We start from the raw sequence: 16,625 nt of genomic DNA, 5'->3' as shown, positions 1-16,625 counted from the left end.
TAGACAGACAGACAGACAGACAGACAGACAGACAGACAGACAGACAGACAGACAGACAGATAGACAGACAGACAGACAGACAGACAGACAGACAGACAGACAGACAGACAGACAGACAGACAGACAGACAGATAGATAGATAGATAGATAGATAGATAGATAGATAGATAATTTGTCTGATAAGTCAAAGAGTCATGAACCCAATAACACTGAGCATGATATCTTATAAAAATAAAATACCTTCAAATACTCAGATTTCAGCTGGTAAAAGAAAATGAGTGTTCTTCCCACTGACTAATGAATTCACTGGCTGATTATTTAAGAGCTAGAGCAGCTTTCTGGATGGTTACTGGGTGCCTGGGGAAATAATGAAACTGAATGAAAATAAGAATTAACTATCCTTGGAAATAAGGAACTGCCGAATCTAAAGCTTTTGAAAACTTAGCTTGTTACATTTCCTCCAATTTCCTATCTCAATTTTTTACTCTAACTAGTGTAGAAAATACTTTTTATCATGCTTTACATTTAAATGGAGCTGTGGAGCTAAGCCCAACACATTTACATTGATGTACATGTCCCCACATACAGGTAACATTTTCTCAATCAAGTATTACTGCTGATATTTGGTTATAGGGAAGTATATATACAAACATGTGTGTTTTGGATCTTGAAACTGTGACACTGACACCACCTCAATGGTTTGTATCTAAAACAAAAAACACATCATAATGTATGTTGGGGCCAGTGATTTCAAAGAAGTTGAATTTCACACAAACGTACCCAAAATTCTCTCGCTTTATCTGAACTCATCTGACAGCCCACAGCGCTGCTTTATAATACGAAGCACCTGAATATCCTGCTTTGGAATAAACACTTGAGGGTGCAATCCTCCGCACGGTCCAACTTCCTGTGTGAAGGTAAAACTGGGTCACACAGATAAGGTCAAAGCAGATCAGTGGAGCAGTTAATACAATCTTGGCACACAGTTAGATGTAACTATATTCGGCTGTACCAGACACATCAAGGCCTGTATGAAACAAGATGCCAATCTAATAATGTCAGAGGTGGCCTGGGGGTTTGAAGCATGTCAACACTGCAGTGACTTCTGTGAAACATTCATATTATAAACGTTAAAGCAAAGCCCTACAATGGCATAGATACATAGGTCTGAAATCCTGATATAATCAGAGTGGTGATGTATAATCACAATATGGACTCTGCATTAAAAAGAGTGGTGTGGAGTAGTGTGCACCACTATTTCAATATTATACAACAGCTCATTATGACCAACATACAGTGGTGTGAAAGGTTTTTATTATTAAGGGAAAACAAAATCCAAAACTACTTGCCCTGTGTGAAAAAGTGTTTGCCCCCCCTGTTAAAACATAACTGTAGTTTATCACACCTGAGTTCAATTCCTCTAGCCACACCCAGGCCTGATTACTGCCACACGTGTTCGCAATCAAGAAATCACTTAAATAGGACCTGCCTGACAAAGTGAAGTAGACCAAAAGATCCTCAAAAGCTAGACGTCATGCTGAGACCCAAAGAAATTCAAAAACAGATGAGAAAGAAAGTAATTGAGATCTATCAGTCTGGAAAAGGTTATAAAGCCATTATCTACAAATGGCGAAAACATGGAACAGTGGAGAACCTTCCCAGGAGTGGCTGGCCGACCAAAATTACCCCAAGAGCGCAGTGACGACTCATCCAAGAGGTCACAAAAGACCCCACAACAACATCCAAAGAACTGCAGGCCTCACTTGCCTCAGTTAAGGCCACTGTTCATGACTCCACCATAAGAAAGAGACTGGGCAAAAATGGTCTGCATGGTAGAGTTCCAAGACGAGCTCGTCTCAGTTTTGCCAGAAACCATCTTGATGGTCCCCAAAACTTTTGGTTAAATGGACTGTGGACTGTGGACTGACGAGACAAAAGTTGAACTTTTTGGAAGGTGTGTGTCCCATTACGTCTGGTGTAAAAGTAACACAGCATTTCAGAAAAAGAACATCATCCCAACAGTAAAATATGGTGGTGGTAGTGTGATGGTCTGGGGCTGTTTTGCTGCTTCAGGACCTGGAAGACTTGGTGTGATAAATGGAACCATGAATTCTGCTGTCTACCGACAAATCCCTAAGGAGAATGTCTGGCCATCTGTTTGTGACCTAAAGCTGAAGCAAACTTGGGTTCTGCAGCAGGACAATGATCCAAAACACACCAGCAAGTCCACCTCTGAATGGCTGAAGAAAAGCAAAATGAAGACTTTGGAGAGGCCTAGTCAAAGTCCTGACCTGAATCCGATTGAGATGCTGTGGCATGACCTTAAAAAGGCGGTTCATGCTCGAAAACCCTCCAATGTGGCTGAATTACAACAATTCTGCAAAGATGAGTGGGCCAAAATTCCTCCACAGCGCTGGAACAGACTCATTGCAAGTTATCACAAACTCTTAATTGCAGTTGTTGCTGCTAAGGGCGGCCCAACCAGTTATTAGGTTTACGGGGCAAACACTTTTTCACACAGGGCCATGTAGTTTTGGATTTTGTTTCCCTTAATAATAAAAACCTTCATTTAAAAACTGCATGATGTGTTTACTTGTGTTATTTTTGACTAATATTTAAATTTGTTTGATGATCTGAAACAAAGTGTGACTAACATGCAAAAAAATAAGAAGGGGGGGGGGCAACACTTTTTCACACCACTGTATCTGCCACTGTCTACAAAAACAGTGTTGAGTTGCATTAAGGTCTAAAAGTTAGTCTGTTCTGCAAAAATCAGTGAATCTTCTGTTAAGAGTGTATGAAATATTTTCCTATAATCATTCTAAAAAAAAAAAAAAAATCACATTTCCTCGTGATATGGTAATAAAGAAAGTTATTGTGTATTGTACGTGTGTGTGTGTAAAGAATACACAAGAAACAGGGTCTGGTTTTAAAAACTCTCTCAGTATCTCTATTTCTGTAATAATGTACAACCGTTGAAAATTACAGCAATTTTTTTTGTATTTTTTCATTTTTTTAATTTTTTTAAATGATCTATCTATCAACAGCCATTTTCCAGAAGAAAGTGAGCAGTATGAGCAGGAACAAAAGAGAAAATGTAGGACAAAATAAAGTGAGGGGATGAATGTAAAGAAAGAAAAGAGAGCATGAGATGGGGTAAGGAGACAAATTAACAGTTAATGTTTATTTATTTGCAGTGGAGTGTTTGAGTATGAGTGTCAGTATGTGCATGCCATGTCACTGTGTGGTGCTGTAGTGTGCATGAATGGTTGAGATTACACTTGCTGCTTCAAGGCAACTCTAGCATCTGATCAGCAAAAGTTATGAGGGAGGTCAGGTTCGCACTCAGTTGCACCTAAAGTAGCTGAGCACAATACCACTATGAGGATGTAAAGACACAAGAATGGGAAGTAATTCAGTAGTTTTATTTAGACCATAAAGACAATGAACTATTCAATGGCAGTATTGGCTGGAGGACCTCCTGCTTTAACAGCTTAACAAACAAATGAAGAGGGAAGGTGTGCTTATTGTGAAACACTGGCAACAAAATCTAAAAAAAATTTCATCTAAACACACATTCATCTTATTCTTTAATATTGTGTTTACATGAACATGCATCATATGTAGGAAAATACTGTATTTTAAGGAGTATGTGAGACAGCAGTTTTTTCACAACAAACACACCATATTCCCTTCTATAGCAGAATGTAAAAAAGTGCTTTTCTAATAAAATTGTTCCATAATCTGCCATTTAGAAAAGTTCACTGGTATGTCAAGTTGTACCTGTCCTGGTTGATAATAAAGTTAGGTCAAAGCACAGCCAGAGCAGTGACACTGGCATGTTTCACATATAATTCTCTCTGTTCGTTTCCTGCAGCTCATGAGAGGAAACTGAAATTAAAATATCTGAAAAGTGGTGAATTTCACCTTTATATGTGTTCAGACAAATCTAGTCAATGCTACAGGTACCAAGTACTACCAACAAGTCCCTCCTGGTCATTAAGGTCTACCTAAAACCATCAAATAGAGAACTGTATACCCACTGTTTGTGACACTGGACAAAACAGAATTTGACCTCTGTGATCAGATCTAAGTTGCTACATGTGTAACCACAGTGGATGTGATGCTTTGAAACCAAAATATTGAAGTAAAGTGAGGTTGAAAGATAAGAGGAAGGGCAGATACAATCGTGACCCTGCAGCATCTTGGGAGTAAGAGGAGGGAAAGAGGAGGAAAAAAAAAGAAGCAAATGAAGGAGTGTAGAGAAGCAAAAGGAGGGGATCAGTATGACCGCACCGGGGGATGGTCATGGAAAGAAGCAAAGAGAGGAAACAAGGAAGAAAAGGAAGCAAGGAGGGAGATGCTGGTGCTTTGCCATCATGATGGATCTTCAGGTGTCATGGAAATCTTTCAGCAGCGTGCGTCGCCTCTGCTCAGCAATGTGCATCTGATTCTCTAGATCCTGTTTAAAAAGAAAATGACCTGTCATTATTGTTAAACTATGAGGCTGCTGATATTCTGTTTTTTTTTTTTTTTTTTTTTTTTTTTACTGTCAACAAAGACCATGAACAGACCAAAACCATCAATGACTTAATTCTACTGACAAGTATTATCTGTTTGACCTAAACCTGAATAAGCTGAACCATCAGGCTCAAGCCTGAGAGCTACAGACATGGTAGGAAAGTTGGAAAGCACTTGTTGATTTTGGTTTTTACATGAGATGATAAACGTAGAATAAGACCAGCCATAACCATGAAAGACTCTTCACAGACAAAACATGAAAACAATACAGTAAATATCATTTGGCCTGCTGTTCTTTGTCAAGTCTTTCCTTTTTAACATATTGACCAATCCAGGCACTGTAACATCAGCGTATAAATTAGCAGACACATGTCCATTCACAGATGCCGCACATCAAGTCTTTACCATTCACTGACAGGAAAAGACTTTTCTTTTTACATGACAAAACAGTTATTACTTCAATTGCAAAAATAGAATTATATATATAATTATTTATGTTAGAACTATTATAGGCAAACAAGTATGTATTTATATGGAAATGTTGCATATGAATGACTGTTTTCTGTCTGTGCGCTCTCGTCAGTCACAATGCAATTTAAGTAGCACAGCAAATTCCGCAAAACAAAATACATTCCTGTAGTCATATTTCTCCAGTGTAATTTTCTTACCCCTCTATCACTGGCACTGAGCTCCCCCTCGCCTCCCACCACTCCTCTCTCATAGCTGTCGGCCCGCTCCACCTTCCATGACAGGTTTTCTATCTCTGCTTCCAGCTGGGCCTGCTGGTACTCAAACTGCAGAAATGAAATAAAATAAAGTAAAATATATCAGACAGGCCAAATGAGTCACTTTTAACACCACTGAGAAAAATAAAACAAAGATTATTGGGTCGAGACTCAAAACAGAATACAGGAGAGGGAAAAGGTGGTATGGGATGAGAAAGACACCAAGATAACCTTTGATATAGTTACTACATAGTTATATGTTCTACAGTAACAGCAAGTAGGAAAAGTTTTCTTTCTCACCAGTTTCTTGCGTGGACCGGACTCCATGTAATAGGCATAGGGGTATGTGTACTGCAGTGTGTAGCGACACTGGAAACAAAAAGTCAAGGCACATTCATGATGCACTAACTGAGAAAAGTCTGGAAAATGTTCAGCGTTAGAAGGTAACAAAATTATGAAAAGCTCCATGACAGTTTATCTACATGATTTATTATTGTACCACTCAAAAGTTGTAGATACACTAGAGACAAATTGGTTAATACACATCATATACCAACACATGGCAAAAAAGTAAATCACAGAGCAGAGCTATATTACTGGAATCCTCCAATCAGGAAAGAGAATTAAATCAGATGACCTTCATTTTTCCCCAGAACATTTCACAACAAGAGATGTCACTAAAATGATAAACACAGGTTTTCATTTCAGTGAGCCAAATTCCTTGAAATACTGTTGATGAATGAGTGACATTTTCTAACACCTATTAGTGTGAATTGTGTGTAAACACTGATATACTTTGACCCAGTTTACACACTGTGAGCTAAGGTTCCCTTGTTTAGTTTTACAATTGCAAAGTTATAGAAACTGAATAAATGACCGATTTGTTAAAAATTAAAAGTTTACAAATACCTATGATATTTGATATTTTTGCACCCTGTACACCTGTCTGTCTATCTCCCGTTCTTCCTCTGCATTATTCACTTTCTACCTCAGCAAGTACATACACACAGGTACAGTTTAGTGTGTGAATACCTTAGCCAGTAGCTTTGCAGCGTTATGCAGGTACTGCCAGTCAATCCAGGTTCCCAGGTTGTTCATCACTCTCTCCTGGATCTTCTCTTGGATCCTCTGGTACGTCTGAGCCTCCAACTGCAGAGACTTGTTGTGATTCTCCCACTGCAGGGATAAAGGGGGGAAAAAAAGGACTGGATAAATATTTCTCCTGTAGATCTAAAGCTATGTGGAACAGAAACTTGCCTGTGTGCTAATGTCTTAGTTGGAAGCTTCAGACTGCAGAGTCTTTTGTCCTAAGAATGGACTCTACTTTTACAGTAGAGCTTCAAAGTAGAGTAAATGTTATCTCCCTCTACCTTAAAAAAATAAAATTAGAACAGTTTGGAGTTTGGGATAAAGAAACAAACAACTCTCACCCTCTCAAAGTAGAAGAGATATTTCTTAAGAGCCTCTCTGGCCTGCGCCTGCTGGCTCTGGTTGACAATATCAGGGTTTTCTTTGTAGCGGCTGCACTCATAGTATTCACTCCCGTGAGTTTTCCAATCACCAAGACACATCCAGCAGAAATCTGTCAGGAGACAAAATACTCCCTAATGGACATTCCCTATAACTGGTGGAGAATTTCTTGGAAGTTCAGTCATTCTTGTAATGTAATTATGACTGATGGCTATTCTATGTGTAATGTATGATGACACTAGGTGGATGCAAAGTGCCCCAGTAAGTGCCTCAACAGCAAGACGATGAGGAGGTAAAACGTTGGGACAACCTACTTACCATGTTTGCACTTGGAGCATTGCTGAAACAAACAAAGCCAGAGGAAGAAGTTAGTGAATCAGAAAAACATCTTATAAACAAGTAGAGCGCTGACTGAGCCTGACACAGTGAGAAACTGAGTGTGTTTCTCCAACATTTTGCAGCTGATTTAACACAACTGGAGTGTCACACATGAAGCTTAATAACTAGTAACATACAGGTGCTTTAGGAAGTATTCAGAGCCCATCAGTCAACACTCAACAACCCATAATGACAAAGTGAAAATATGTTGTTAGAAATTTTTTGCAATTAACTTAAAAATTCTAAAAACATGTTTTCACTTCATTATTACTTTACTGCAGAATGATGAAATGGGCCATTTTATTTATTTAAAATTAGATCAACAACACAGTGAATGGGTCTGAATATTTTCTAAAGCAACTTTATAAGTACTCAGGAGTGACTCAACCCACTAAAAATGAAAGCTGAGGTCTTCAGCTTTTCAGACTGATAATGCATTTTTAGCATTTCCTGTGTTCTGGGAAAGTGTGATTTTCAGATTTGACTCACCATGTGATTGCACCCTCCGTTCTTCTCAATGCAGATATTGCACTTAGGACACTAGAGGAGAAAAATAAATCATTTAAGTTTCCATTTTATCCGGACCATAGAAACTGTGGCTATAAATGAATATATGTGCATGTCTGTCTGTTCATGGACCGATCCATCGTACATCTTTAGTGTGTGCGCTGATATAGTTGGCTGTCTCTGAGTCATCAGCACATTTGGTCAGCCACTTCCGGATTGTTGCACAGTCTGTAGGTGCATGGTACATCTGACGGCATTTAAAACTAATACATGGAAGAAGAGAGAAAATAGAGAGTCATGTATTTACTACTGACATGGGTATAACAATCTACAGATACAACATGCAAATATGCACAAGTTTATTGTTTACACATTTAGAAGCATTTGAATACTAGCTATTACTGGGCTATTACTGCTAAGCAAACAACTCCTGGACTGGAACTGAAATTGTTTAATGGGTTAGTAATAAACAAAACATGTCACGTAAAGCTCTGAGCTAAACTTAAAATGCCTGTTTATGAAGAAAGCCTTTAATTTACTCAAACACAACATCATCACAACAATGTGCATCGTGTATCAGATCGGCTTTTCCATTCGGCTTTCATTAATTAAGCTCTATTTAAGTCTGGAGCTAAATTGAACATAATGTATAACACCAAAAGTTTTATTTATTAAAAAAATACCCATATAATATAATTAATATGTCTTCATTTTATCCCATTTTGTCCAAGACTGTAATTTGCTCTTAATTGCATACAAACCGGTGCAGGATATAAAAATGCATCTAGAGTAAAATCTAAATTACTAATAATTTTAAAGTTAGACTCAACACCATAGCTCTTGTATATCTGCATGTTTTGTGCGTGTGTCCTACCAAAAGACTTCACTGCAGCGGCTACACTGCACCCTGCGTGCCCGAGGTTCCTGCACCTTGATGACAATGGGGCAGTCTGCACCGGGACACAACTGCAACTGGAAGTGACTCTGCAGGTCAGGGCAAGAGAGATGAAGATTAGGTAACACATAAAGTCAAAAATGGACAGATGAATCATTAGGATGACTTTTACAACTGTCTACCCTTGGACAGAGCTGAGTTCCTCTGGATCAACCTCTAGCTGTAAGATCAAAGTCCACCCAAACTAAACAAATCCAACAAAAATGACATAAAAAGCAGGTGCACAGACCAACTTTTGACAGGAAATTGTTTTGATCAAAACTTAATATTATCCATTATCAAGCGTTACAGGGACTTTGTTTCTGGAAAGGTGTGTTGAATTTGGAAATGTAATTTTTTCATTGTTGTATTACAGTCAGTGACCATTTCCCTTCACCACTATTGTAGGCAGACACAAAGAATTCTGTGAAATTTCTCGTCCATGTGCTTTTGAAGTCTCATTTATTATACATGTAGACCTATCTGAGTAAACACAGAGATATGAACGCACCTCGACATAGTCTCTGAAGAGGTAGCGTCTGTATTTGTCCTTCAGCTCCTCTCCTGGCAGCAGTGGCAGGACAAAGTCTTCTGGCATCTGCAGGGAACAGTCCTGAGCCATGCATGAGATACCTGAACACACATGCAGAAATGTAAAAAAACGCCCCACATGCAAGCACACACACACACACACACACACAACCACATAGAGTCCTAAATTATTGGCAAAGAGACCTCCATCAACCTCTCTTTGTTTACCAATTCAAAAATACAAGATAGCTTCAGCTGTGTGGGCTGCTTTTTAATGTTTCAGTGATGCTGAAGCTGAATTTGGATCATTACAAATGTGTCCTTCACACAACCTGATAGAGAAATACTTATCAAGATAACGAGGACTTGACTATGTGGGACCAGCGTTAGACTGTTAGAAGGAGGCATGTAGACATACAACAGATTGCTGCATACATACAAACACACCGAAATTCGAAACCACTTGAGCTCCCACACACTCTCAACTACAGGACAGAGATTCTCGTAAACTTTATGTACTTTACCACATATAGACTATACTTTAGAAAAACTTCAAACTGGTCTGTGTACACACCCACACACCCATCTGCTCTCCTGCTGACACATGCACACACTCCAGACACACACTAATAATCAGGCTGTAGGGGCACTGGTAAGTTTAACACCAGATGGGAGTCATCAAAACCTCATATTACACCTCCCTTACTTTCAAAGTCACAAGTCAGTCTTGGAGAGTGCACACACAGAAACACATAAACATGCCTGTACACAAACATTCAGCCAGGATCTGAAGTGTTTTCTGCCATTAACAAAAATATTAAATTGCTGATTAGCTAATCCTGTTAAATTAAATACCAATCTGCACACCCTGCTAGTCTGGCAGCAAATCACTGACTTCAGTGAACAAAGGGGAAAAGAAAAGCTGATGACTCTCTGAGCAGACACACCAACACATATATACAAGGACCGATTATAGAGATACATGAGAACACACTGGGGAACTCAGATCAAACACTGTAGCTCGCCCACTCTAACACCAGATTTGATGACTACACAGATAACACACAAACACACTGTACTCACCCACTCCCATGCCGTCTTTGACTAGTACAGTGCAGTGCTGCTCCCAGCATGCTTTGCAGAAGGAGTGCTGACAGGGCAGTGCCAGCAGGGAGTCTCTCCGTACGACCTGTAGACACACACCACACTGGAGGGACTGAGGGGCCTAAACACACAAACACATAAATCAGTTAAACACCAACAAATACACAATGCACTCAAGAGTTCAATCTACATATGAAATAATGTACTATGCTTGTTAAACAGCACAATCAAATCAATAGGTGAGATCTCACACTTTGTATTTTGAAAAACATGACCCAGTCCTGCAAAAGCAGTTAGCGCAAAAGGTGAATTATTATCACACAAGCACTTTATATTGATTCCAGTTTCTTCCTGTTGAGATGTGACTTACGTTCACTACATAAGTTGTGCATTGTTTGCTTATTACACAGTAATATGTTTATGTTTGCGCTTCCTGAACAATGATCTTGAAACCAGTTTCACGTTCACTGAGTCACCTAGAACGTGGACTCCTTGCACATGTAAACATTAAAGCTGATTTTCACTCACACTGAATGTGGCCAAGTCAAAGCATATATTTGTGATCTGTTACTCACAGTGACTGATCTGCAAGTGCTGCTGGGCTGAACCAGAGCGTCTGACAGCAGCAGAGACGAGTTGGACTTATACCTGTCAGGAACACAAACAGAATCAGAAACAATGTGGGGAAGCGAGAAATAAAGTACCTTGCACAAGAAGAAAAAGTTAAGACAATAAGAAAACAGGTGAGATATAACCAAACAGTGCAAACAGGAGAATAAGAATAGACCGAGAGAAAATATTAGCATAGATGCAATTAAAAAACAGTAGCTGCAAAGGAGAAGACACATACCTGTCCAGTATTTGTGAAACCTGCCAGTGAAAATGCACTAGAATCAATTTTGCTACTGCTGGCAAAACCTGAGAGAAAAAGACAACAGTGACAGGCTGTTTCTTGGATATTTCAAAACAATGTAATGTGCTTTAGTAACAGATGAGTGATGCCCGTGGATAAAAGCTGACACTACAACTAATGAGCTGGATTTTTTAACAAAAGGCTGCACCGATTTTATCAACACCTTTTGTGTTTCTATTAATTATCTGCATAAAATAATGAAATATAGTTTAGTCACTGATTCCCCTGTTGTTCAACTGATGTATTATCTCAGCAGAGGCTGTTCAGTGAGTAAAGTGGTGAGTTGGGAAGAGAACTCAGACTATTTAGGATTACATCAGCAAATCACCAATACAGGCTGGATATCAAGGGTTTGTATTAACATTAGAGATGAGAAGAGCCTACAGGTCAATGATTCAAGTCCAGAAAAATGACTAAGTGTTTCATTCATTTGCCCACTACCATCAAGAAACACACAAGTGCTAACACTGAGCAGCTCCCATGTGTGCTTACGTGCAACTAATAGTAACAACATGCACACTCAGCAATATTAGCCCAAATAAAACAGCAAAAAAAAAAAATAAATTAAGCATGAAGGGCCATATTTAAGATAATGTGAGGCAGCCTCCTTCAGCCCAGAGTGTAAGAATGTATAAATATTAACTATAAGGACTCTTCATGCACCAATAATTGGCTTTGGGTTACTCTGAAAACTCACTAAATGACTATTACAGCTGGGATATACTTCAATTGGTAAAAAGATGACTGTATATCATCACAGCACCGAGTCAAATTCACTCAAGATACTCAGTAAAGACTGCGACAAACACATTAACAAAATGTGACAATTTATCTGAAGTTAAAAACACATTTTATCAACACGCTGTCTGTGCCCAATTTAATTTCAGATCCTGCTTTTGCAAAGACACCATCAGAATATTTAATTTTCTTCACCCAGTTCTGACAGCACAGAATAAAAAGAATCCAGCTGCGCTCACCTTCATTGCAGCAGCCACAGTGTTAACTTCCTCCGTCAACATAATCTGACTCTCTTTGTAGGTCATACAGGTGAACTGGTACTCCTCTGGGTCAAAGGAGTCAGCGCTCTGTTGCTCCACGTCACTGGCTACACCCTCATAGTAGCTTGCGATGTCAGCCTGGTCCTCCTCCTCTCCTCCATCGTCGTCATCCTCCTCTTCTTCAGAGTTCACCCCGAAGTCTTCCTCGTTGCTGTCTGACGCTTGGCTGTTCATGTCCACAGACATCCAGTCGACTGATTTAATCACCCGGACAGGTAGACGGCCCGCCTACCTGTCGGATTCTACTGGTTCGATTGGGTCAAATGGCTCGTGTTTTTCCCCCCTTTCCACCTGCTTGTGTCACCCTGCCTTCCTGTCCGCGCTCAGCAGCAGCGGAAGAAGCAGAAGAAGTCACACTCCCCGTCACTCATTTGGAAAACTGGTTAGAGGGTGACCTGATGAGAAAAAAAAAAAGCCTAGAGAGGAGAAGAGGAATGAGAATGAAGAAAATGGGAATCAGAGGAGATGAGAAGAAAGAAACATGAGAGCAAGAAAGTAGAATGGGACAAATATGGGGATGAGAAAGAAGGAAGTGGAGGAAGAAATGAGAAGTGGGGAAATAAGAAAGAAATGTTAACTATTACTCCTTGCACATGTAAACAATAAAGCTGATTTTCACTCACACAATGGATGTGACCAAGTCAGCAGTGTCACATCTACAGTAGGTGCACACACAATTAATTAAAAAAAACATATCAGATAACACAAACGTTAACAGCTAACAGATGAAGGGAAATGTCAACTCTCTACATGATCCTGATACATGTGAGTAATATTATGACATTGTTCTAGGGAATTTTTTGAGTCAACGGCTGACGTGAAGATGCATTTAGCCACAACATACCACTGATACTGACAACGCAATGATCCTCAGCTCTACTGAAAGCAAATGTCCATTAACATCTCTAAGGTAGTGCAGTGCTGGAGGGAATCTCAAAATAATCATGCAGACTAAAAGCAATCTACATTAGCATTACAGGGGAGGTTAATAGGGTCTACTGAAGACAAGGATACTTTCCACAGGCACTAGTTCAAAGCTTTATCCATTAAATATCTGAGACAAAGTTGTATGTCTTATGGTACAAACCCCAAGCTAAAATAAATTCTAAAATAAAATATTTTTGTGTTTTTCCTTACTGGTCATTTTTGACAGTGGAGGTAGAGATTCTGAGACAACCAGAATTCCTAAAATGTTAAAGCTCCATGACAAACTGCACAAAACAGGCTTACAAGAATAAAATGCTACACAATAAGCAGAAAATACCTAATCCTATTACTCATTCGTTTCCCACAGTATAGCACAGCACTGTGTTTTCTCGATATATTATAGCTTTGCTTTATTAGAGGAAAATGTAGTAGAAATTGAGTGACAGACAGATTATGATAGACTGCATCTGACTTTATAAATCTACTACTCTTTGACAGGCATTTTATTAAAAAGTTTGACTGGAAGGTAAAAGAGAATCTTAATATTCCTTTCTTACTGTGGAAGGTAGACAAAAATGCTAGCTTGCTGACTAAAGCCCCTCAAAAACAGCAGAGCTGGTACTTCACAGACTTTACAGAGTTTTATGACAAAATCTCCCCATTGTTTTGAAACCCAATGTAATAAAAACACATTTTGAGTTCACTACTGTAAAGACTTTGTTTTAAACCTTGTGCAAAGTAGAGGATACTAATTTCACCACAGACAATCACTGAAGTCTATGGTTTATTTATTTTCCACAAATAATATATGTCAACAGAAAACCACCAGGTATGAAGTGGAGGATGAAAACATTTCTTTTGTGTTCAGGAGGAAAACAAAAATCTACCCTTTCTTCTTAGCAGCTGACCTTAACTGTACTTAACTTTTTTTTTGCAGGCTAGAAGATAGCTCTACCTACCCCACACACCATGACACCTACTGTATTTCTATGCAATGAACAATTAACATCCTCCTACTTACTTCCTTTCAAAAATAATCCACTTCTCCCTCTTCTCTCTTTCTGTGACCCTACTTTTGTTCACTGCGTCTTCCTGTAGCTTTGGGATGGAGCTTCACATAGGCAGGATTTAAAAATCAGCTCATACTGATACACCCTGTAGTTTTCAATCCTACAGTACTGTTGGTCTATTAAACACATGCAGGACACAAGGCAAGGGTTAAGGCTTAATGTCACGGTTTAAAGGATTAGGTGAAGATGTTTTAGCTTTGAGGATGAGAGAAACACACGGCACATAACCGTTAGAAAGTTGTTGGCAAACCCAGCAGCAACAATGGACGCAGAAAGGAAACACAAAAAGCCTATGTGAGTTGGAACTAAACCAAAAATAACTGCAAGCACAGATCAGCAAAGCAGTGATGCAGGATTACATGACCAGAATCATTATATAAATGACTGCAAAGAGTTGGCCAGTGCAGTTTTGTAATGACATGAGGGATTTTTTTTTTTTTTAAATCTTGTGAAACATGGTAGAACATTTCTGTGTCCAAAATACAGGAGTCTGACTGCAGCACTGACCTTCCTCTTCAAACCTGGACAGGACTCAATATTAACTGTCATTCATCTGTCTAACAATAAGCATAAAGTCCCTTTCTAGGGAAAAAGGCTTTGGGGGAAGTAAGTTCCCTGCAGCATCAATGTCATGTTGTCAGAGTGGGGCTTCCTCATGTTCACACAGTTTGTCACAGTCCACATTGTGTTTTTGGACACGGCTCATGTCTCTAATCCACGTAACACGGGTAATAAAACGGGAAACTTGCGGTGGTGATGCACAAACTCTGACACGACAGAAGATAAGCGGTCTTATTTCGGAGTTGTGGCCGCTACAGGCAACAGACACCGGATGAAAACAGTTCGTTGGCACCGGGGCTCAAATGTGACTTCGCAAATATCCACTTAGATAGAAACTAGGTGAGCCGGGGGAAGCCTGCCAGCCGGCTCCGGTGCCAGCCCAGTGACAGACCGGAGCTCGCATTCCGCCCGGTCCAGGCTAAAAATAGGCAGAAAACTGGGTGACACACATCTTGCTAGGCTAATGTATCACCGCGACTCAGCACGGGTTTGATAACACGTCCCGGGGAGGGGGGTGGAAAAGCGTAGGGGTTCGGGACGAGATGAAGCAACGTAAAATCCAGCTCGGCTGGGGCTGGACATCGGGATTTGGGTCCGACTTCGGCGCAGAAACCGAAGCAGAGTCAAACCCACCGCTGATGAACCGTTAGCCGGATTAGCTCGCTGGCTAACGTGCTGATAATTACAGCAGCAGCGAGGTACCGGCGGTTTGTCGAGCTAGGCTGCCAGGTGCTGTCGGGACACACTTTTAAAAGGTTTTCAACAAAAAGTCACATCGACAGTTGACGATATAAGCGCCATCAAAGTTAACCACCCCCTCGTCGTTCTGCCCGGCTGTGTCTCCGCCTCTCACACACTCTAGTCCGGGGATTGGGATGTAAACAAGGCCCTCTGGAGCTCGGGACTACACACACACCTTTAAACAACCGCCGCGTTCATTTTCTCCGGTTCAAGTCGGTTCTGTTTACCTGTCGGAGAAGCCGCAGCTCGGCCCGCGGTGACACGCAGAAGTGCTTTTTGCGTGAGGAAACCCAAAGAGCGACTTTGACTGTGTCCGCCTGACTGGTGGGCGGAAGATAGACCGTTACAGAGGTACTTATCAGTGACGTCACGTCCGGGTTTCTCACTCCAGCCTCCTCTGTCCTCTCCTCCGGGGAAGATGCAGCAGCAGCAGCAGCAGCTGCAGGCCAGGTTTTACAGCTGGCCATTAATACTTCATCAGTTTTGTTTTGCATGGAGGAGCACTATCTTTTCTTTTTTTTTTACGTTTGTACAAATACACTCCAACAAATATGAATTTTATTGTGCATTATTTGTCTCTAGTTGCAGGGTTCGAGTTTTTAATGACGCCTAATTAAAAAATAAAAATAAAAACTGAAGAAAAAATGTTTGCAAAATGCTTCCCCACTATGGCCCCCACTATACATGGCTGTTTCATTATGTCCCTATAGGCAGTCAGAAACCACACACAACTCAGCAGCAGAATGTGAATACTTGCTAGATGTTTACAAGAATAAACTGATCTGAGAAATGAACTGAAGAAATTTGTTAAGACTGCACTTTACAACAAACTAAACCAATAAGGGCATTAGAGCCAGGCTTTGGCACAGGGTCCCCCTACATGATAAGACAATAAGATGGTGGACCTGTAACGGTACAGGATGGCCTGTAACTTTTAAGTGTTGCAGCTCCACAACCACATAGAAACATTGCACGCAAAATGTTTTACCTCTGAAGGTAAAGCATTGATGGCTTTATAAACTATTCATCAGCCTTTGCTCTTCTCAGCAGCTCCTGAGAGAAGCACAGGGTTGAGCCCCTTGGGGTGACTAAATTGGTAATTGTTCTTGAATTGCTGAGAAGAGATATACAACAGCGCATATTGCAGCAATGTTTTAGCAAAGTATCATTTGCATTTACCTGTTA

General features: G+C 40.1%; 1 protein-coding gene across 1 annotated transcript; it reads right to left on the bottom strand.

Annotated features, from left to right (window-relative positions):
- Positions 1-2,922: 2,922 nt before the first annotated feature.
- Positions 2,923-15,810, bottom strand: arih2 (ariadne homolog 2 (Drosophila)). The gene is made up of 15 exons (XM_026333169.2): positions 15,668-15,810; positions 12,061-12,557; positions 11,021-11,088; positions 10,746-10,818; positions 10,150-10,291; positions 9,047-9,168; positions 8,476-8,585; positions 7,747-7,864; positions 7,584-7,634; positions 7,035-7,056; positions 6,677-6,828; positions 6,279-6,422; positions 5,547-5,615; positions 5,190-5,315; positions 2,923-4,462 (listed from the first exon to the last, which is right to left on the bottom strand). The coding sequence occupies exons 2-15, from the start codon at positions 12,325-12,327 to the stop codon at positions 4,391-4,393; spliced, it is 1,536 nt and encodes a 511-aa protein (XP_026188954.1). The 5' UTR covers positions 12,328-12,557; positions 15,668-15,810; the 3' UTR covers positions 2,923-4,390.
- Positions 15,811-16,625: the final 815 nt, after the last annotated feature.

Source organism: Mastacembelus armatus, chromosome 7 (assembly GCF_900324485.2).
Source record: "Mastacembelus armatus chromosome 7, fMasArm1.2, whole genome shotgun sequence".
NCBI lineage: Eukaryota > Metazoa > Chordata > Actinopteri > Synbranchiformes > Mastacembelidae > Mastacembelus > Mastacembelus armatus.
Note: the sequence above shows the minus strand (reverse complement) of the source record. Positions and strands in the feature narration are given on the sequence as shown.

What these genes read in the sequence shown, in the direction of transcription:
- arih2 (XM_026333169.2), bottom strand. Translation starts at nt 12,327, where the DNA reads ATGTCTGTGGACATGAACAGCCAAGCGTCAGACAGCAACGAGGAAGAC. An exon ending in ATGCTCCAAGTGCAAACATG is followed by an intron (nt 6,829 to 7,034) that starts GTAAGTAGGTTG and finishes GTCTCCTGACAG; the next exon opens with ATTTCTGCTGGATGTGTCTT. An exon ending in CTGCAAAGCTACTGGCTAAG is followed by an intron (nt 5,616 to 6,278) that starts GTATTCACACAC and finishes TTTTGTTTCCAG; the next exon opens with TGTCGCTACACACTGCAGTA.